Here is a 22477-nt window from a genome sequence, read left to right as displayed (position 1 = left end):
TTTTTGGTTCCAAGATTTTGTGCAGGGAAGGAAAAAAAACAAACAAACATAAAACACAGAAAAGAATAATATTTAGCGCATATAAGAAAAGAAAAAAAAAATCTACAGAGCAAGGTAAAATCTTCCTGTGGACAGTAATGCTCTTCTTCTGTGTACTTCTACAACGCACACTCAGACGCAGCAGAGAGCGACGGCTTACAACGGCTCTGCTCGCAGACAAGGAAAGAAACAATAGAACAAAACAAATTATAGAATCTGATAAGACCATAAAGACCTCTCTTCATAAATTAAATAATTAACATTTCTTTGTTTAGATTATTGGCCTAACTCAACTCAAAAACGACTTCACCCTACCAGACTCCCGCCCGCCCGTCCCGAAAACAAAAAACAAAACAGGAAATAAAATACATCACCAAAGACCTGATTCATCACGTTATTCGTCATTAAATCGTTCTCTTGTGGGCGCTGGGCCCAGAGTTGGACACATTTGAGCAATAATAAAATCTGTACATCTTGGAGTTCCCGCAAAGCTTTTCTTTAAAAAAAAAAAAAAAAAAATCAAACTCTTTGTCATATACTCGCACAATTAAGTAACCTCAAGGTTTGATAGCACTTTGGAGTTGATTGTTTACCAGCTAGATTTCTGTATACATATATATTAAACATCAACTGTTATTCATTTTTGTTTCTCAAGCTTGTTAAAAATGTATTTATTTTTTTTTTAGTCCTCTTCCGGGGCAGCACCAGCGTTGCCCTCGCCCCAATTTGATTGGTCGTTCTCAGCAGGTTCCTCGCCCTCCACTTCTTCCCCTTCCTCCCCGTCAAAGTCTTCGTCCCGAGGAAACTCGATGCCCTCCAGGCCCTCCTGAGTGGCCTGGTGCGAGTCGGCGCAGTCTGCACACACGCCGTAGCGCCGCGAGCCGTGGCGGATACCCACGCTTGCTGCGAGCATGAAGATCTTCTTGCATACCATGCACTTGTATTTTTTGTCCTTCTTGTGAACCTAGAAGGTAGACAGGGTCGATGACATGGAGTAATTCCAGTTAGTTGTTGTGTAAACGATGCGTTCACTGGTAAATCTAATGTGGACTTATGCTACTTCTCTTTAGTTTTAGTCACAATACAAGTATATTAAACATGAGCAAAGTTAATGTTCTCCTTGAGATCACCGTTGTTGCTAGGAGATAACCAAGGTTTCCCATAGGTCACAAGTGCAACATTCGCCTTCGAAGTAAAAGTTGTGGCTTACCACAAAAGTTTCAAAACTTTTACTTTGAAGGTGAATGGTCTCCGTTTCTGGTTTGAGCTGCACTTTTCATGACTCAGTGTCTTTGATGGAGACTAGGCAACTGCAGGAATCTGCCAGCTTGCTGCTAGCTGGACTAAAGCTAGCGCAAGGAGGTTTTCGGTGCAGTGGCATACATCTCAAGCAACCACTTGCCAACTGGTTGGGGAAACATTTTTCTCGGCCAGGAGGGCACTGACCCATCTTTAGGCCTTTGGGACTGGTGCCTTAGTGGCTCATTACACTTGCCACATTGGTCATGTTGTTCAGTGACGCCACTACAGCTCTGCGCTGTTTACAAAATCCTCCACATCAGCGCTTGTAGAGGAGGGGGAAAAAAAAGTGTCAAAACTGGAAGCAAAGACTTTACTGCAACATCTCCCTCTGTGTAACCTGCTACTCTGAGCTTCTGTACTGAGGATCATTAAAATGGTAGTAAAAACTGACACGATTGTAAACTTGTGTCTGGTCAGCACCGACCACATCAAAAACACTGAGGTTGTGAAAATGAGGTGAGACGTGCACGCCTGGTGCCTCTAAACTGAGTTTCGGCCACTAATGTTCAATCACTTTTGCTGGACGTGACGACACAACAATGAGGATAATGGGAACTTTGAATGGAGAAAAGCTAAAACAGCTGAGGATCTGCACCCAGGCCAAGTTAAAAAGACTGATTATTTCTGAATTATGAGTCATGCAAAGCTCTTCTATTGGAAGCTATGAATAAAATATGGAGCTGAACCATCCACGTTAAGGAAAGTAATATTCTGGTAATCTCGGAGCTGATGGGAGGCTTCAGACTAATCTAGGTTAGACATTTATACGTTTCCAGTTTCTATGCTACGCTAAGCAGAGGTAAGCAGTAGCTCAAAATCTACTGTGATTAATTGGATGTTAGCAGAATCAATATTCCCATCGGACTTGAAGCAAGAAAGCAAACAGAAGTACACCCTTCAATGTCAAAGTCTTCGTCTCAGCCAGTGATTCTCAAACAGTACCCTGATGAAGGAAAAACAGACCAACACGTTTGCTGATTGTGCCATACTAGCCTTTATTTTACCAGTATTGAACTTGAATCCTTTTTTTTGTTGTTAATGATTGATAAAACCGGGGTGTGGGGTTTGGGCATTTATTTTCCAGCTACTAGGAGTGGCTCACCAGAATAACTGCTTTTACCACTAGTGGAACACAGAAACATTTCCCCTTCTTTTTTCACAACATGGAACTGGGATAATCTTTCTCAACTGACTAAGGAGTAAAGTAATTATGCTCCATCTTTAACGGGACGATGCCAGGACAATGATTAACTTGGCCTCCTTATCTTTAGATGCAGGAAATGAGGGACGATCCCACAATTCCATTTGTTTCGAATCACTTTGTGTTTGACCCTACAGTCCTCCCACCATTACAAAGTAAGATATGCAGCCAAAACGTTCTACTTCTGCACTCACTCCCTTTGAGCAAAAGCTACCAGACACAAAACACAAGGTGGAGGTGCACTGATGTGAGGGGGCGGCCAAAACGCTGTGGTGTTTGCCAGAAATTGGAGGGCGCACGTCACGTGGTAGCGCGAGAGGATCCAGTGCATATGCAAACTCACCAGGGAATGTCTCTTTACATGCTCACGGCGGGTGAACAGCTTGCCGCAGATGTCGCAGCTGAAAGAGCGCACACCTGAGTGGATGATCAGATGCCTCTTGAGTGTGCGACGGTGCTTGGCGATGTAGTTACAGTGGGGGCACTTGAGCTTATTGAGGGCTAGGTGTGAGGACTCGCCTGCGTAGAGAGAAAAACAGAAAACATGCAGATGCACAGGAAGGTCAGCAGGAGACAACATTTTGCTCAAGGAAAAGAAAGTTGCTTTAAACCAATAATGGTGAGATGGAGCAAGACAATTATCGTAAAAGCTGCATTTCCACCGAATGATGACAGAGGGGTGTGCCAGCAACCAACATCCTGTTTATCAAATCACTGAGTTAAAATGCATTACAAACCACAAACTGTAATGCAGACATAATTTAGGCAAAGCTACGCACACTGCTAAATGTGACAGATTCGCAATCCCTCTCTGTAGCTGCTGACTGGTCTGCAGGTTAACTTTACGACAGAGGTCACGCTATGGCGATGATACAAAGATCTACGTTAGGCATGAATGTAAAGCAGCACCATGGATCTATGGATCTACTGCTTGGCTCATGTAGTTCAGTCGGGGGAGTGGGTGGTGGGGTTTATACAATTACCAGAGCACTGCAATTGAAACGAGGAGGCAAGTGTTAGCGGGCTACTAAATTAATGAGTCTCTTTATTAAATAATAAACTGAATAACGGTATGGTAAGGATAGCTACACGCTAATAACGCTCGTTAGGAGCATTAAGGCAATCTGAATAATCCATAGACACTGATCTGCCTAATGATACAGAACACACGATTAGCAAGCTAAATAAATAAAGCCTGGCTATTTTATCACTCAAGGACAAAGTCTATGTATCAGCATGTTTATTTATTTCTTTATTATTTTTATTTCAGTGTGTAAATCAATAATAATGCAGATGTCCTTGCACCCTCATTTTCTTCATTAACCCTGTGGGTATGTTTACAAGCCAGCGAGGACAGCTGGGTTTGCAAATAAATAGACGATGTATTGATTTTGAAAAGGCTCCAAACGGGCTGTCTCCACTGAGAGTGGGGTAATAGGGCTGATCCTTTTGTTTGAGCCAAGGAGCGCACAACAGAGGAGTCGTCAAGGCAGGTTGCTAAGGGGAGGAGGGGACGATGGTTGATGAGAAGCAGGTCACCTGTGTATTCACTCGGCCTGCGTGTGTTAAACACAGCACAGAAGCACCTCGGGGAAGTGCAACACGCTGTGAATTTAAGCTGCACAGATTTTGTGTAAATTCACAAACTGCCCTAAAAGTGTACATTTAAATAAATGCATTTTAAATGCAGTGATTTTTTTTCTTTTAAGTGAAAGGTCACATTCAGTAAGGTTACATTAAAAAAAACAAAAAAAACAATCCCTATCACACCTTTTCAGCTGATGCCACCTGACTAACCTGCCTCTAAATCATTAATCATCTATTTAAAAACAAACAAACAATCAAAGCAAAATCAAAACAGAAGATCCGTCTCAACTTTGGGAGCAATGGGAAAGAATCTAATTTAGAGTGTGCTGTGGATTCAAGTCAATAACACACAGCTCCTATATGGAATCTGGACTCTGATCTAAACTCAGTTTAGAGTCAGACGAAGTTGAAGGGATGAAATGACGGCTTCAAAATGGCTTGACAATCTTTTCCAGTTTAAAGGGAACATTTAGGAAAATGCAAAAAAGTAGTGTATACCCACTGACCTACCATTTCACACCCGCTGTATGAACTATATATATACACACACACACTACACACCCTGTCACTTATGACTGTAAGCAGTACTCTCCCCTCCTACATGTATGTGACGATGTCAAGTTATTTTGCATGTGTTAACCGTTCTGTCGACTATTCTGGTTCTCAAGAATATACTGAAATCAATTACAGCTTGTTGTACCGTTGACTGTTCAGTACTGTTGAGTCGGAGCACTGGCCATTTTCATATCCTTTATAAATAGACTGAAAGTAACACATAACCTTGTCTAAATTTGTCTTCCCATCTCACGCCTTGTTGAACACTACCTTTTTTTTTTTTAAATAATAAAAAAAAAATAGAAAAAAAATTGTGCTCTCTGTGTCATTGTTATACATATACCGTTTTTAAAAAAAAAAAAAAAAAAGCTTTGGTTATAGCTTTAATTTAGCAGCTTTATAGATATTAACCCAAAGGACCAAATTAAACACCAAACGTTGTTGCTCATTTTTACAGAGAAAGAAGCTACATGAGACAGTCTTGTTTTCCATATGTCAGTCTAATTTGCTTAAACTTGCCCCAGGCTTTCCACATACTGTGGAAACTCAAGTCCCGATTCGGTAGAGGAACTTTTACCCCTTGGAAAGTGCCTGGACATCAGCTGATTTGAAATTCCAGGAACTTTTGGTGGAAAAGCACCTCACAGAGATCACAGGTCAGCTGCACCTTCTAAAACCAGTTGAACAGGAGTTCCTAAATGAACCCGGTTGTTTGTCTTCTCACTTGTTAAAAGAAAACATGTTAAATAGACTTCCCACACTCATTTGAAATAATGGGCATTGCACAAGAGTCACTAAATTTGCCTAAGCTGGTAATTTAGCAGTAGTCTAGAGTGTGGCATCTTACCATTCTCCCAGGACTCCCCTTGTTGTAAGTCTTGCATGATGCTATACTGGATCTGATTGGCCAGCTCTGGGAAAGGGGGAAGGGACAAGAGAAGGGAAAAAGACAGATGAGAGGTGGTTGAGAGCTGGAGGGTGGGGTGGGGAGTGGGGGCGACGCACACCTCACAATGTCTTGTGTACACAACTAACCACCCCCACATGAAACAATGGAAGTTTCAGTGAACAACATAGGCAAACACAAAGACACAGGCCCCTACTGTATGTAAAGCAGTGTGTTTTCCACCAACCAGTGCAACAAGTTAAGGAGGCTCCAGCAGGAAGGGGGTTAACTGGAGGATGACAGAGTCGAGCCCTCACACGGCTCATCTTACACTCAGCTTTTGTAAGCACTAGTGTGAGCACCTGTGTGTGTGTGTGTGTGTGTGTGTGTGTACGTGCACGTCCGGTTCGTAAAGCATCAACGCTTAGAGCCCATTAAAGACACACCCCTTTGTGTGTGTGCGTGTGTGAGTGAGTGAGTGAGTGAGTGAGAGAGTGAGTGAGTGAGAGAGAGAGTGTGTGTGTCTCCATTCTCCCTGGGTCAATATTTGGAATAGTGAGGACAGCCCCAGTGCATTAGAGTGGATTAGGGAGAGAAGGGACTGCCCCTTGCGGCTTTGCACCTCGCAGGGATTGGGGGTAGGGTGAGCAGTGGTGGGTTGTTTCTATGTGTGGGTGTGTATGGGTGTGCTACAACAGAGACCAGCGTGCATGCAAATACATTTCACCTGCTCTTTGTGCCTTTGCAGCACCCACCCTTTAAACAATCCAACAGTCTTGTTTGGCCAAAGAATTTACTGGCCATGAGTAATGGCTGTGGGCTTGGTGTAGGAAGAACAGGCAGCACCAGCAGAGTAACATAACCTTGAAACACTCTTCACTTTCAATTGCTCTTATCCTATTCAACACCAACCTTCCTTCAACATCAGCCGTCTTTACAACTGAACCACTGCCAAGAATTAATTGCTGCTTTTCTGAGCTTTCACAGCTCATAATTAAATATTTGAATAGTTTGGGACGTTACCTTTAACGCTAAAAAACTGACATATTTCACTAGTCAGCCCAATTTAAAAGGCCAGACTAATTATGAAAAACAGGGAAATAATTGACAGTTGTTTGCAACAACGAATAATCTAAAGCACAACAAGAAGAAGACTGATAAAAAGTTACAGTTTTTATTATCCCTTTCAAAAACTGTAACAAACAAAGGCCTCCATTTGTGCTAAAATGTTTCCATCCTTGGAGCGCGACTACACAGATCAAAATGAAGCAAAATGAAAGCCAAGAGCGTGACATCACTGTGGGAAACTGGGACAGCTAGTATTGCTCGATGACTATTCACTCAAAGAGAAATATGCAAGGCAGCTAGTGCGAGAGAGCTGTGTAGTTTAAGCCAGCAGAAGAGTTTTTGTGGTGTGTACTTGTACTAATGACGGAAATGGATCATTCTAGTATTTTCTATCCAAGTATATGTAGATTTAGAAGATCATGTGACACACAAATCAAGACTGAATTACAACAATTGAGCACTGTATTCAGTACATGGCTAATCAAGGCTAGACTGTGGGAAATGCCGTCACCAACCGACCGCTCTGACAAGAAACTTTTTGTCCATAAATGGCGCTGGACAATCGAGGTGAAAAATTGTAATGGTACGGATCTTTCAATCAGACAACAGTGTATCTAAACCAATGCAGAATATCTACCATTGTGGCTGCTGCCTGTGTCTAAAATAACTCACTAGAACCACAATTTGCAAAATGCTGGCTCCAGAGATCTGATGAATTTTTTTTAGTAATACATTTATAATAAAATGAGGGGGGAAAAAAAAAAACTTGAGGAAGCCAAATCTACTTATATAGAATGAGGACAAAGGTTAGTGATCTTCTGCAGAGTGGAGAAGTACACTCGGGGGTTTTTTTTTTTTTAGCATCGTCACCTCCCCAGAGACAGAGGAAAACTCACCAGCTTTGTACCATTTATTAACCACTTTTAAAGATTACACAGTAGTACAAGGTACCATTAAACAGTCAGAAATAACAGGGATATGGAGGTTTCTGTCAAATAATGTCTAACACACTTGTCTTTATGGCTCCCAGAGGTCAGTCTACAGTCGTTTTACCATTAGTACCTACCAGTGTTGGGTAAGTTACTTTAAATGAGTAACTTAGTTACATTACTAGTTACTTCTATCAAAAGTAACTCATTTACTTCAAGTTACTCATTACTTTCAAAGTAACTAGTTACTAGGGAAAGTAACTTGGGTTTACTCAGAATTCTCTTGTTAATGTGTTGCTTCCGTAACTGGATACCCAGCAAGATTGCCAGTCTTCTAGCTTGCTTACTTGCCACAAGTGCACTGCGCCACCTACCAATAGAAAGGAAAAATAATGTGCATATTTCCACGAGAGAAATCCCACGCCTGGACCGTCATTGATTGCTGCCATGATTCTAGCCTACGTCACAGCGTCATGTGTGCTTTGTACATCCAACACGAAAACTGCAGTTGTGGTGCTTTCGATTGTACTCAGAACTCGGAAATTCTGCCTTCCGAATAGGAAGATGTAGGTAACACCAGACTGCAGATGAGCTGCCTGGGACAAAAAAATAAATAAATAAATTTTAAAAAAATTAAAAAATTAAAAAAAATAAAATCGGTCCAGGCGTTTTGACTAGAGACCGGCCCGCCATTATAGGAAAAATCATAAAGCCTTTGAATGAAAACAAATGCTATTGTGACAGTGATGTACACCGTTTTGATGGTATATATGCGTCAATCTATCAATCGTTTGTTGTAAGATTCAGATAATTTTTTTTAAGAGCTAGATATTTTAAATGAGAATAAGAAAGAAAAGTATTTCTTTGTGCCCCCCTTTCCCTGTTAATGCCCTACCTGGCTCCCTGGCAAAACTTTGCTAGACCCGCCCCTGCACAGTTACCAGCTGTCAGCTACGTTAAAGGAAAAAAAAAAAAAAAAAAAAAAAAAAAAAAAAGATCCTGGTGTTATTTGTCTCTCAGAAACAGTTCATAACTTCCCTTCAACTCATCCATGTCACCTAAAAGGCAAACCTGTTTCTCCATCACCTGCTCAGCTCTGATGATTCAGTAAGGACATCTCCTGGTTTCATCTTCATGCTTCCCTCTCACCACATATCTAAACAGACATCATGATCAGCAGTGTTTATGGCTGTGGTTCCAGCAAACATCAGCTGATACTAGAAAGTAATATTAAATAAATTCTAACAACAGCTGATCAAGCTTAAACGTGCTGCTGTTGTTTAGCGCAACATTTCCTCTTTCTGGCACAAAGTGAGCGATAAACAAACGAGAGAGAAAAGCCGATCAGCTGATCATTGATCCGTTTCATGATTGAAGTAGCAACAGGAGAGTGAGGGAGAGAGAATGAGAGAAGAAGAGACCGCTTTGTGTCTTTTTCATTGTAGCTGAAGTACCGGACAAACTGCATTCCTTTTCACCTCAATACGAAACGCGTAATATTTTCTCTGAATATGAGACGATTCCGTTTTTTTTAAACGGGATGGTTGGCAACTCTAATAATTAACCTTATGAATAAAATAAAGTTCAACATCAGAAACATCATAGCACCTACCCAGCTGTATAGAAACTCCGTCATGCTAGCTAGTACACTGTACGAAAAAGTCAGCATAACGAAAATAAACTCCACCTAAACTTGGTTTATATCTGACCCGGATAGACTGCAGGTCATAACTTCTTACCTGAAGTTCAGTTCACCTGACACCAGCGGCCGCCTCGGTCCGCCTCGCCCTTTCCCTCATCCACCTGCTGGCCTCCACCACTTGCTAATGCTACTGAATCTGTGGAAGCTCCACGATAGCCACCACACGAAGTAACGAATAACGACCCTATCTAAATCCCAGTAACGATTAACGCGTTCCTGATTTTGGCATAATAACTAGTTACTAGGGGTGGGGGAAAAAAATCGATACTGTGTAGTATCGTGATATTTTGTTTGCTAATAATGTATCGATACAGGGACAGCAGAAATCGATATTTTGTTACAAAAAAAGGGTTTTGTGCTCTGACTTCAGAGCATGTTGATCCTTTTTCTGAGCAAGAATCCTGACATTCCTTCACTGTCCAAATGTGTTTAACTTTTTTTGGCAGCAATAAACATGACAGTTTACTTATTTTAACTTAATTAAAATAAAACATGTCTTAAATTAAGTTTAAAACTTTTTTATTTTATGTAAAATTATATTTTGTTTTAATTTACTTTCAAATTCTTCAGTTGCTGAAGGGGCTGCATAGTTTTCATAAATTGCTTAGTTCAGAATAGCTATAATTGTACCAGATGGTTGCATTCAGTTAAGTTGGACTAGACTGTAATACAAACCGTTCAGTTTTTCAACAATAAAACTGACTGAAATGAGAGAAAGACTGAGTGCGAGACTTTGATATTAAATAAAATGAATATTGATAAAGTTTACCTTTATGTACAGAATCTGAATATCGCAAAATATTTTAAAAAATTGCAATAATATCGTATCGTGGGATGTATGGTGAGTCCCACCTCTACTAGTTACCGTGCTCGTTACCACAATAATAACGTAGTTACTGTAACGCGTTACTTAATAACGTGTTAGTCCCAACACTGGTACCTACTCAGATCAGCTTGACGGGACTCGAGGCAGTACGACTCATTTTTCACCGCAATTAAGTACCACCTTGCGTGGGGTCGTTATAGCAATGCGGCTGAACATCCTGTGACGTCATTTGTATGTGACACGAACACCACAAAGGTGGACGTTGAGATGACATATTTAGACTTGTTCAAAACAGCTGATGAGATCAGGATTCTTTGCCAAAACTTTTGTAGTTTCAACCTCAGCTCTAATCTTCAGAAGAAGAAAAAACCCTCAGCAACTTAACTTAGTCTGCACTCTGTAGCACTACTCCAAAATGGGAACTAACACTAATACACACACAAAACAAAAAACCCCCGCTTAGAATACACCAGAACCAGAGAAATACCACAAACGGTACAATTTAACCTTAAATGAACGTTGTATCACATGTTTAGCGCACAAGCGGGCTACATTTCTTATGACCTAAAAAGAGGTGAAGCGCCCTCCTCTCCAACATCAAACAGCAGCAGCATAATGTGCTGCACATTTTAGCCTTAAATTCTCTAGACACCACCACTCGCAGATATTTCACAAAAGGCCGGCCATTAGTTACAGACGTTCAAGGTTCTTGACTGTAGTAGTTAAAGGGTTTAAGCGTCTGGATGAGGAGGTGGTTATATTTTGGTGAGCCGATCATTATTTACATTGAAAACGCAGCACATACTGCTCGACTAAAAATCTGGTAGTTGAGGTAAATGTACTGTTGGACAGAAAATATAATTTAGGGGTAAACAGCTGCCTTAAAACCTTTTTCATGTGATTGATATCTTACACAAAGCCATAAACATCTCTTTATTTGGAAAAAAGCTGTATATACTGAACAGAGACATGGAGCACACATGTTAAAAACTAACAGCTTTAAGTGAACTCTCTCTAGGCCAACACCCAGCATCGCTACACGTACATTTTAAAAGAGGCCTTGGAGGCACAAAGAGCATTCAAGTGCATTTAGGGAGGTCTGCGGGAAGAAATACTTCCCCTGCTTTCTTCATTATCCCGCATCAGGGAGGGCTTCTGTCTCTCTCACACCACACGTACTTAAAATGTAGTTCTCTACTTCTTCTACACACAGTCTTCACATCCTCTTCCCCCTATCCATACCACTCCACTTAATATGTGATATCATTATGGTTAGATGGAGAGCCATGCTTAATGGCAACAAGAGATGGAGAAGGCTGGATCTAAGAAGAGATTACTAAGAGTGCTACAACGTATGCGGACTGGATAGGGTGGATGAAGGAACAGACAGAGTACAAATGTAACCAGTGTTGAACAGAAGAGAAAAAGACTGAAAGGACAGAAGATTTCAAGAAATGGAATACATGAAAGTCTCTTACAGAAACAAAAACGACCTCAGCGTTAGAAGGACAGACCTGGCAACATTAACATATCTAGATCTCTCATCTCTTAACTTTTATGAGCCCAACGGTCTGGAGTATTTGGTGAAGCCCGAGTCCAGGATTGGCTTAATTATTGACCATTCATGGCAGGTTAGATGCTTGAAAAGCACAGATTGGACTGCTTTGGGTTCAATCTGTGCTTTTATTGGGTTAGCAAGTAAGAAAAGTTTGTTACTTGATGATAAAGCCAACTGAATGTTGCTTTTGAACCACTCATGTTTCAGGGCTCTACTCAGTAATCTTCACTATATTTTTTAAAACCTTTTTGGCCGACAAATGTGCAGCTACAGACTCCTTTCAAGGTTGGAATTACTTCTAAAGCACAGTGCGTTATTCTGCATTTGGACAAAAAAAAGGGTTCGTTTACATTATTCACTTTAAATACAAGGTTTTAATGTGTCATGTGACTACCAAGAGTGCAGAGATGCTTTACAGCGGAGGACAAGAGCTCGGTCTGAGGCTCCACTGTGTGTTGTAGGAGTTTCTGACAGAAGGAGTTTGTCAGGCATGATGGGGGGAGGGGTAAAGGAAGAATATAAACACTTACACAAGAAACAAAATTTCTTATGCTAATTACTACTTAGCATTAGCTATAAAGGACAATCCACATATTCTCACATCTCATAGCAAGACTGTTGTAAAGTTGAAAAGGCGTGTTAAATGTGTGTCTTACCAGCATTTTCGGAGAGCGAGGAGAAGTCCTCTCTGGGGTAGGAGGCTGAAGGCTGGATGAACATCCCCTCATCAAATCCCTCTTCAGGCTCTGGTGGGAAATTGTAGACAAACCGCCGTGTTGTAGCTTGTTTTTTCCTCCGTCCACTTCCAGCTGCAGCATCTGGTGCCTCTCGCTTTATTGCTGCGGGTGATGCGGCCGTGCCGCCTGTGGCTGGCTCGTTCCAGACGAAGACCCGCGTCTGGCCACTCGTCGCCCGCATTTCATTGGTCTCTGCTGAATCAGATGAGTTGTCGTGGTGGGTCCAGCTACCAGAGGCTCCGGGGGTTACCAGGGCACAGCCCTCACCCCCGACCACTGTCACCTCTATATCACTCGTCTCCTCTTTCACGCGGCCATTTTCGTCATCTTCTTCCATTGCCTCCTTCCCTTGATTGCTGCTGGCCTTGATTGATAGCTTTGACAGGATGCTTGTCGCCCAGAAGTTACTTGGCTTACGGTCTAGCCCCCTTTGCCCCTCTTTGGCCACCATCTGCCTCTTGTTGTAGTCCACCACCACGGAATCGGGAGCTTCTTGCTTGATGCTGATGTTCAGAGCATCCTTTATAAAAGCCCTACAAGAATGTACAACCTCTGTCATCTGGAGGTAACTAGCAACTGACATCACCTCAATGGCATTTTGGCTTGTGAGCAGCAGATTCCCAGAGTAGAGAAAGTCGAGGATGACCGAGAAGCCCTGCACAGCAGCAACATCTAGGTGTGTGACCGTGGTCTGGTCCTGGGTCTCGCTCTTGGTCAGACAGTAGAGGGTTTTGAAGTAGCGGCTGCCTGCGACCAGGATATTTTTGTGCGCGCGGAACACCTGGCCCGAGACGACAATGTTGACGTCACAGAGGATGCCACTTTTGCGTTGCTTGTCCAGCTCTTGTAGAAGCTGGTAACAGTAGGAGTTCTCGTTGGGCTTGTTGCGGTAGTCTTCCTCTGTGCAGTTAGTGGAGGGGCTGGTGTTGTCCGAGGGCCTCAGTGTCTCCTTTTAAGCAAGAAGGAAGAAGAAAAAAAAAAATTTTTAAAAAACTGTGTGTGCCCACACAAGTAATTTGCAAGCGCAAGCATAAATGCAATCGTACACAAATGTTTTCCCTTCCTGTAAGTCCTGTCTTTACAAAAAACAAATACACCCACTGGGTTCCCAACGACACTGTTGCACCTGTCCTGGGGGTGAAACTGGTTTGACAGGCTGCTGTTAACGGGGAGGTGGGAATGACGGAAGGCAAGGTCCAGTACTTTAAGGCTAGGTAACACACTAATGTCAATGTGTTTTCTAAACCAAATTCCACAGCTGCAAATGTAAACATAAAACACAACCACATATTAATAAACACGAGAAATGACTGTATTCAACCATCACAAAAAAAAGTAACACATCTTATTCTATGTACCAATAGAATGCCTGCAAAAACCTGAACATGACGCCATATTTGAGCACGATGGCATGTTTGTTCAGCTAAAGCAAGCGTTACAAAAACTTAACACGTTTCTGAGGTAAGCATTAGTGACCAATCAGGCACAGATCAAGTCAAATATCTGACTGATTCAACTCCTGCCAGATGTTGTGTTCCAAGTAAGCGGAAAACTCAAGGACTGAATGAAAGTGCAAATAGAGAATACAGTTCCTTGAATGGCCACTAAAGACTGGCTCAGTGAGAGAGACACACGTTAAATGCCTGTATTAAAATGTTGACATGTATGGAATGAATTTTCTTTTTAATAACTTGAATAATTTCATATTGATAAGGCTTAAAACCATGGTTATAGTCGCCATGACTCCCAGGTGTTAACAATACACCTCCTGAAGTTCCCCTCCTTAGGGTACGTCCCCACTAGCTAGCCCTGATAGATTTGAAAACTGAAAAGGCTCCGCGTCCACACCAGCGTTTTCAGTCATTTTCACAGAGTTGTGCGTCCACATTGAAACGGCCCAAAACGCTTACGTTCCAGTCATGCGCAAAAGCCATTGAGAATTAAAGAACTTGAAGAAAAGCTATCTGGAGCAATCAAAACAACCGCTGTATAACGCACTCTGCTATCTTTGTTTATTTGGTCACGTGACTGCGTCACATGACTAAAATGCGTCATCGTTTTAGAAAGTCTGCGTTTTCGTGTGTCCACACTGCGACGGGACAGCTGCGTTTTGAAATGTATGCGTTTTTGAGAGTGTTTTCCCTTGAGGAAAGCGCCATCTTAGTGTTGACAGGAGGTCAAAGCGGAGAGAAAACTGGACATAGCCTCAGTCTTTTCTCCTTTTGGAGATTCTCAATGCAGTCATTTCAAGAATTAACATGACTTACTTAACAAGTGTGTCTCAGTTTTGGTAAGCAAGATTCTACCCTTCTGTTGTAGGAGATGTGTCTCTGCAATGAACCTACACAATCTTTGAAATCAGCTTGCTAACTGTAGCATTAGCTGATAACTTATCAGTCCACCCTTTCACCTAAACACGGTCACTCCCGGCCTCAGAAAGAAAAAAAGATGGCGATGGCTATAAAAGAAAAAAGAAAAGTAGAGCCTTCAAAATGCAGAATCTACAAACCGATGGGTGAGATCACTGCTGCTACATTAGTCTTTTAGATACAGACCGTGGTTTCAAAAAGGGAAGAAAACAAACACATAACATTAACACTACACAGAATGAAACAAATGGACTTTCAGTGACCCTATATACACTCGCATGGATAAGAATAATTCTGGATTAAGACCTCTATCCATTTGTATGTCCTGATAACACAGTTTGAGGCACCATTAAGAAACTAGCCATAACTGTGCTAGGAGCATTTTTGAAATGTCTCAATGTCTTGAGTTTGTTTTATTTTTTTCTCCCCCTTCATTAAAACATGTTTTCTTTCCATTTATATTCTTTAGTTAGTTTCTACTACAGATTCACAGGATTCAACGTTTTGCACATATTCTGTTTCTAAACAACTAAATTCTGTCACTTGATGAACAGGAAATAGGCCATAAATAGACGAGGAGGCCTGAGAAGTATCCAAAACAAGCATGGGAGGGGTACAGGCAAAGGCATCAAACCCCACTCACCTGGAAAGAGTTGAAGGGCAAAGAGCCCGACTAACACAGAGCAGGAGAAAGAGGTGTGTATAGAGATGTGCATGCATATGCTTAATGCAAACATCACATAACACACAGTCTGGGGTGAAGTAAATGCATATATACTCACAGACAAAATACAATGCGCCCCCCTCCCCCCAAAAAAGTAAGTATGTATGTATGTATGTATGTATGTATGTATGTATGTATGTATACACACAAAATCATAAACCCAGAACATGTATGTCAGTTTTCCCACATGATGTACACAAGCAGGGCATATATCTCTGGCTCATTTTAGAATTGCAGAGCAGATGTCCTAATCCAGAATAATTCACATTGCTCAAGCCCTGCATTTTTGCCCCCACCCATCACCATCTCGCCGGCGCGCGTGCACATCCACACACAAACACTGCCTACACGTACAGCTGGGGTTTCAGCTCGAGTAATTCAGATTAAATCCATTTCTCTGAGGTCCCCACCCAGCCCCCACCCACCACCCCTACTCGCTCCACACTGCAGCTCTTGTCCAGGGCAGCCTGGTCACAGTATAGGGGAGCTTATCATCCTCTGCCACAGCTGGAGGGAGAGAGATGGGATGGAATAAAACGAAAGGCAGAATGAGGGAGAGATAGGAGGGGTTGACTTTGCAGACCACATAAATAAATAGAGGATGCACAGATAGAGCACATTAGGAGACAAGAAAGCTGCACTGCACCATCCTGGTGGGGAAAAAAAAAGCAAAAACGTAGAAACAGAACTGACAGAAATATATGAAAAGAAGCTGAGAATGTGCTGATAACACACACTCCAAGAAAATGAATAAAAGGCTGAGCTTGAGAGAGCAGTGAGAGACAGGGCGGAGGAGAAAATGTCGAGCAGAGGGGGACAGAAAGCGAGCGTGATAGAGAAGGAGTTGGGTCACCCCATTTTAGCCTTCACAATAGCTCGTGTTCTCCCCTAGGCTTATTGTCCACTCACTGTGGGCCTTTGTGAAAAGGCTCGGCACTCACTCTCTTATTACACAGCAGCTCCCACTTGCAAGCATAGAAAGGAGCCATGGTGCATGTGGGTGAGGCTAAGAGGATGAGGAGAGAGGGAGAGAAATTATTCCATGATATACACATCAAAGCCTGTGGAGGGGCACGGTTATCATGTTGAGTACTATGGGTGGGGTGGGGGTTAATATAGCGTTGTGGTGACAGGCAGGAGAGCGATCGCAACAAGGGGAGTCGGATATGCTTTCAACTTAGGTTGTCAACACTCATGCTTGTTTGTTTTTGCCCAGAGTTTTCAATTTTCCACCTAACAGCATGAAATAAAATAACCTTAATGACAACTTCAGGGCTCAACAGACTCAGAAAATAAATAAATAAAAACAAATACATCTCAAATACCACAAATAAACCAACACCCACAAACTTGCAGACTGCTTATCATTTGCAGCAACTAACCATCCCGCTCCCAAACACCCTGACTCCTCTCAGCTTTTATCCGGGCTAAGTTGCTCCATACTGGCTTCATGAGCAGCATCATTCTTTCTCCAGATGTGCCATGTGTGAGATGGGAGCTTAAGAGAACCAGCAGATCAACCCTGCACAGCAGATGCTGGAGGCAAAACCAGCTTGAGCCAAAAGAGAATGTGGGGACAATATCAGCCTCCCCCAGTCATGACGTGGCTGGGTTTTTATTTGAGCCAGAGATGCCAGGGGTGGAAGAATAAAAGGCAGAAAGAGAGCACAGCATCCAAGAGGGTGCTTTGATCTAGGTCAAACATGAATGCTTCAAAATCTTACAGTGAAAAGCCAATAACTGCTGATTTACAGGTGGATTAAACAAACCAAGATGGTCATAAACCCGAGCCTTGATGCTCTGACTGCTTGTAGAAAAGAATACTTCAACAAACTCAACCACAAACCCAAACAAACCACAACGCCCCCAAGGCCAGCAGATCCATGGCAAACACTCAGACACACCTCCAACAGATCATGTCATACAACAAGGTCCCCTTGAAACATAATAACCCACTGGAGCCAGTTTTTGTTTACCTTTTATGCACACATGTTTGCCTCCGTCCCCTCACTTATACCCCACCACCCTCCATCTATCCAGTCCCATGACCAGCCCAACCCCGAGGCCATCTCCACCAGTCTTTCACTAACTCCCTCCATCTAGTGTATCCTTCACTCAGCCCCCCCTTTCCTCACCCAACCCGTCTGTCCCCAGATGCTAGAACAATACTGCAGTGTGCATTTGGCCCAAGGTGTGGGAGGGCTGCACTAAGCGAGTCCCTGCCTCCCAACAATGCTAAAGAGCCGGGGGTGTCACTGACAGACTCAACGAGAAGAATTCTCCCTCCGGCTCCTCCCCACCCATTCCCCTGACCTGCGTCCCCCAATAAACACCCCCCTCCCGCGTATCCACCCCGGTCTATCTGCTAGGCACCAGGCTGGCAATAGGCTGGACCCCTTATCCCTTGTGGGAACACTCAATCACAATGAATATGGTGTTTGTCTAGGGCTACAACAAGAATTAAAATCTGAATTTTTCAGGCCAATATTAATGTCATCATTTCTCAGAGACTTTGGGAAAAAAGCATTTCCTTCAGCTTTAATTGCAATTCAACAGAAATTAAACAAATAATGAAAAGAGAAAGAAATACGACCCGAACTAAACGTGTCCCGGCCTGCAGGAAGGGAAAGTGGGCTTTTAGGGAGCAACAAAGCTAAAAGAAAGTGTGTGCGGTTGAAACACAAGAACAAGAGAGACACTGTCAAATAATCATTTTATCTCCGCTCTTTATCTTATTTCAATAATCGTTAGAAGCCAAAATTATAACTGAAATTAAAGTTTGATTAATGATGCAGCCCTATGTTTGTCTCTACTAAAATGACAGGATGAAAATTACATATAAAAAAGAAGCCTAAACATATCTTAATTTCCCTTTTGGAGAATTAAGTGTAGTGATATCATCTTACACCCTCATTTAGACCAACACAGTAGTGTTTGTTTGGCCATCAAATCAAATGGGTCAACATACATCATCTGACCTGACTACAGCCGTATCCTGAGCTGGTTCGGGCACATATCGCTGATCTCTGGTGAACAGGCGAGATGGGGATTAAATTTGTCATTTATACTCAACAACAACAAAAAAAACAAACAACGAAAACAAGGAAGTAAATGAGGGGTAAGAGAGAATGGCTGTCAAAAACTTGGTGTGACAAATGACAATTACACATCTCTCTGTGTCATCATGTTAAGAGGAATACCAGCCACATAGTCTCTGCACACAACCATGACAAGGAACTTTCTCTATCACTCTGTAACATCTAGAGTGGGTTTAACACACCCTCAGCCGCCCTCCTTTAAATACGTATTAAAAGAAGTGTATGGACTGCCCATTTTTCACCATAAAAAATAAAACTTTTCTGAGAATTTAATTTAATTAAAATGGTCGTACATATGTGACTTCATATCTAATCTCAGAAAACCTTGTCTCCTTTTGCCTCCGTTTACCCTTTTTTTCCCCCTCTAGTGAGCACGGGGAACAATCTGACCATAAGACAGCATCTAGAGAATTAAGGACAACGGCCCCCTTCTCCAAGGATACCCACATTTAACACAGCTGCCCTGGTGTGCTACAGATAATTGAATTAGGTTTAACAAATGCAGCAGAGGCCTGACTAACATCAGGAATGGGTGAATAGAACAAGACGTTGCCTCATAACACCGTAGTTCCCCTTTAATGTACTGCTTCATAATGCTGTCTCGCTTACACTGCTGCCTATTATTTCAGCAGTACTGTGTTTGCTGTTTTGTTTACTTTAAAAAGGCAGACCAAGTTGAGGAAGCATAAAAACAAAAGATAAATAGTTCAGAAAAAAAAGAAAGAAGGCTTTAAGCTTTAATTCAATCTTTATCTACTCAGCTATAACCATTTATGAGGAAATGGCCTGAAAAACCTCTCAAGACAGCGTCTGGGGTCCTTGTTGCTAGGGAAAAGCCTCACCAAGCCCCTAATCCACTCCTAGTGCTCTCCTTACCAATTAGAGATGTGTACAAGTTAGTGGATCACTTTAAGTCATTCTGATTAGTGATTGCGTGTACAAAGGAAGGAACTAAATGTAGTAGTACAATCCTCTTCACTCACAAATCACAGACAAATAGCACACCGCTCTTAATTCTCGTGACAGCCCAAGCCATTCTCTGAATATGAGGTAGGATGTGGCAATTTAAAAAGGAACTGAGCTCCCCCCCTACTGTAGGACTAATAAGAAAAATGTCCTTTGACACCGAACTGTACAGACAAATCTGCCCTCCCTGTTTTTATGAGGTCACTAAAAGAGTATTGTAGAAGTGTTGCTTAAACTGTAATAAAAAAATGACGAAGCAATAAAAACATCTCATGGACATCAATAAAGGCAGTTCACATGCAATAAGACGTGAGTGTTTTGAATTTAAAAAAAAAAAAAGGCATTCAAGAAACTGATACCCAATTATACCTACATCGAGCTTTAGCTAACTACATACTCTTTAAGTGCCTATTAAATAAAGTGGAGTCATTTCCTGTAAGTATGACCCGTGGTTTCAGTCGTCTGCAAACAGGATAAGCCTTTAATCATAAGATATGCCCCAAAGTTATAGCCAGAGCCCAATAATCGAGAAATATGGATGACAGGCTCAGGTGATGCTGTGTCATCCTATTACTGACATCTATTTTCACTCTTTCAAACCTTTTCAAACGCTGCCTCTGGGCAAGCAAGATGTCACGCTCAGGGCAACCTGATTTACTCTCCCCTCCTTGTCCAGCACTGCAAGTGACACCATCTATGGATTTTGGGGGGTCATTCTCGCACAATGCCTCTAATTTAGCTCCCTAAAGGGAGGCGGAGGTGGAGGAGCAAGAAATGCGCCAGAGGTCACCCGGGACAGAGAGGCAGCAGAGCTGCATGAGAGGCGGGGGGTTGGGTAAGGGGTGCGGTTCCCCGAAGGCTGCCAGGGTCGAGCCCTTGCCATTGTGCGACCTCTAGCAAGCTAGCGATCAAGACTACTGCTGGTGAAAGGACTAGCTGCGATGTACAGTGAACATCTAAAAGTGCTCCACAACACCTTCACTGTCCGATATGTATCCCTTCATTTTCGGCAGTTATCGGTGATTAGCAGTTAATTGTGACATGCAATTAGTCACTTGACAACAAACAGCCTCCGGAGCGATATTAGCTAGCAGGTGTCAAACTGGAGCAGGTCTTTAACTTGCCCGGTGAGTGGGCACACAACAGTAACTTGCATAGTACAATATATTTTGAAGTGCTTTTGTTTTTCCACTCTGTCACCCCTTAGCTTCGGTACAGGGGCTTTCCAATGCGGCCACTGGTCACCTACCTCCGGCTAAACAGTAAAGCCGCGGGCGGCTTGTGAAGCTAGGCTAGACATTAGCTGTGGTCGTTAGCGCACACCGATGCTAACTATTTAGCCGGGAGAAGGGATTGTGAAGCTTAGGTAAAAGCTCATTTTCCTGCCAGGCTGCGCTTTACAATTTGAAGTAACTTCTATTATGTGTGACAGAAAAGGGAAACAGGTAATGACATTAAGGTATACCGACGGTGTGACAGGTATTTCACGTTACGTAGTTAACTAAACGAAAGCGTCGTGGAGTTGGGCTAACGTTACCTGTTTGGTGGGATCGTTTCTCCCGTGCTCAGAAGACAGGTGATGTCTCAGCAGCAAGGCCCGCTTGTAGTTGCGACTGCCTTTGACGAGCTCGTCGCTGTTTTTAGTGGCAATGTTGTGACACCAGGAGCACGACATGAGTCCAGTCTCCTGGCAAAATTTGAGCCATGGAAATTCTTGCAACCACGAAGCGTGGAAAAGCGAGTGTTTCTGAAGCAGCGTCTGCGGTCTCATCTCTACCCCAGATTTCCTGGATCCCGTCTCGCCTCCCCTGGCAGTCTCCTGGCCGTCAGCGCTGTTGCTGTGACCGTTCCCCGCAACCCAGTTTTTCCCGTCCCCGGACCCGTCCTCCGCTTCCACCGAGTCGACACGATCGTCGCCCTCCGCAGCTGCCCGACTGCCCCCTTCCGGGTCCTCTTCTTCCTCCGCCTCGGGTTCCGTGCTATCGCTGACAGATCCAGCGCCCTCCACTCTCTTCTGCGATGGTCCTTTCGCCCCCAGATCCCTGTCCTCCTCTTGATCCGGCCTGTTCCCGTTAAAATGTCGATCTTGACAGGCCGGGGCCTCCCAGCTGTTACAGTTCCCCCCACCGATACCGCTGGAACCCGTTAACCCAGCTAATCCACCTCCTCGGAAAGCCAGCGACCTGCGGTTTCTCTCACCGGACATTTTTTTTCTTAATATATGTTAGAATCTTCACTTTCTCAACAGTATCCCCCCTCCTCCGATTAAAATGCTGTGTTTATAACCGATGTGTTTTCCGAAAGAGATGGACCGTCGTCGTTTCTGCGCTCCGCTCGGCCCTCCCGGTGAGAGTATGTAGGTTATGCGGAAATAAATAAAGGTTTTAAACGCATAATGAATTTCAGGGTTCTCGCTGCGTCCGCGCAGGCCCCGCAGAGGTCGAATGGCAACGACTTTCCTCCCCACAATGCACCTCGACCAGAGGGGGCGGGGGGGAGGGGACGCGTTGGTGGTAGTGGTGGTGGGGGGTGGCTTTTTAAAGGAAGATGACGGGGGGGTGTAGATCAGCATGGGGTCTTTTGTGCTTTAAAAAAAAGCACCCATTTTCCGCATGCTTTTCATCTGATATCTGTTTGTTTTATTAGACCGCAAATGTCAAATCACATTCCTCACGGCGGGGTGTCCCAACATTCACGAATGTCTGCAGTAGGAAACTTGTCGGGTGTCTTTTTTATATTATCCATTTATTTACTTTTTATTATAGTGAATATATGTATTATACATAAATAAATAAAGGTTGGCATTTGAATATAAAGAAGTGGGGCCAATAAATATACATAAAAGCATGTTAACCGAGATATTTATTCCAAACAAAATTGCTTACACTACACTAATATTAAGTCAAGATTCGACATTCAACACCACAATA

At 42.9% G+C, this 22477-nt stretch overlaps 1 protein-coding gene across 2 annotated transcripts; it reads right to left on the bottom strand.

The window, feature by feature from the left end:
- Positions 1-543: 543 nt before the first annotated feature.
- zbtb10 (zinc finger and BTB domain containing 10) lies at positions 544-22040 on the bottom strand. 2 transcript variants are annotated; one of them, XM_004549212.6, is made up of 5 exons: positions 21085-22040; positions 12310-13339; positions 5532-5597; positions 2886-3061; positions 544-1003 (listed from the first exon to the last, which is right to left on the bottom strand). In XM_004549212.6, exons 1-5 carry the CDS (start codon positions 21751-21753, stop codon positions 722-724), a joined length of 2223 nt encoding a protein of 740 aa, XP_004549269.1. In that variant the 5' UTR covers positions 21754-22040; the 3' UTR covers positions 544-721. The 2 variants fall into 2 exon arrangements, with proteins under 2 accessions (XP_004549269.1, XP_004549270.1); XM_004549213.6 differs by lacking the exon at positions 5532-5597.
- Positions 22041-22477: the final 437 nt, after the last annotated feature.

Source organism: Maylandia zebra, linkage group LG22 (genome assembly GCF_041146795.1).
Source record: "Maylandia zebra isolate NMK-2024a linkage group LG22, Mzebra_GT3a, whole genome shotgun sequence".
Lineage (NCBI taxonomy): Eukaryota > Metazoa > Chordata > Actinopteri > Cichliformes > Cichlidae > Maylandia > Maylandia zebra.
The sequence above is the reverse complement of the archived record's forward strand: the minus strand, read 5'-3'. Positions and strand labels throughout refer to the sequence as shown.

Bases quoted from the DNA above. Each gene is read 5' to 3' on its own strand.
- zbtb10 (XM_004549212.6), bottom strand. From the start codon at position 21,753: ATGTCCGGTGAGAGAAACCGCAGGTCGCTGGCTTTCCGAGGAGGTGGA. The intron at 13,340-21,084 runs GTAACGTTAGCC...CTTGCTTAAAAG, and splicing joins GAAACGATCCCACCAAACAG to GAGACACTGAGGCCCTCGGA. The intron at 5,598-12,309 runs GTAAGACACACA...CCCCTTTCCCAG, and splicing joins CTCGCTCTCCGAAAATGCTG to AGCTGGCCAATCAGATCCAG.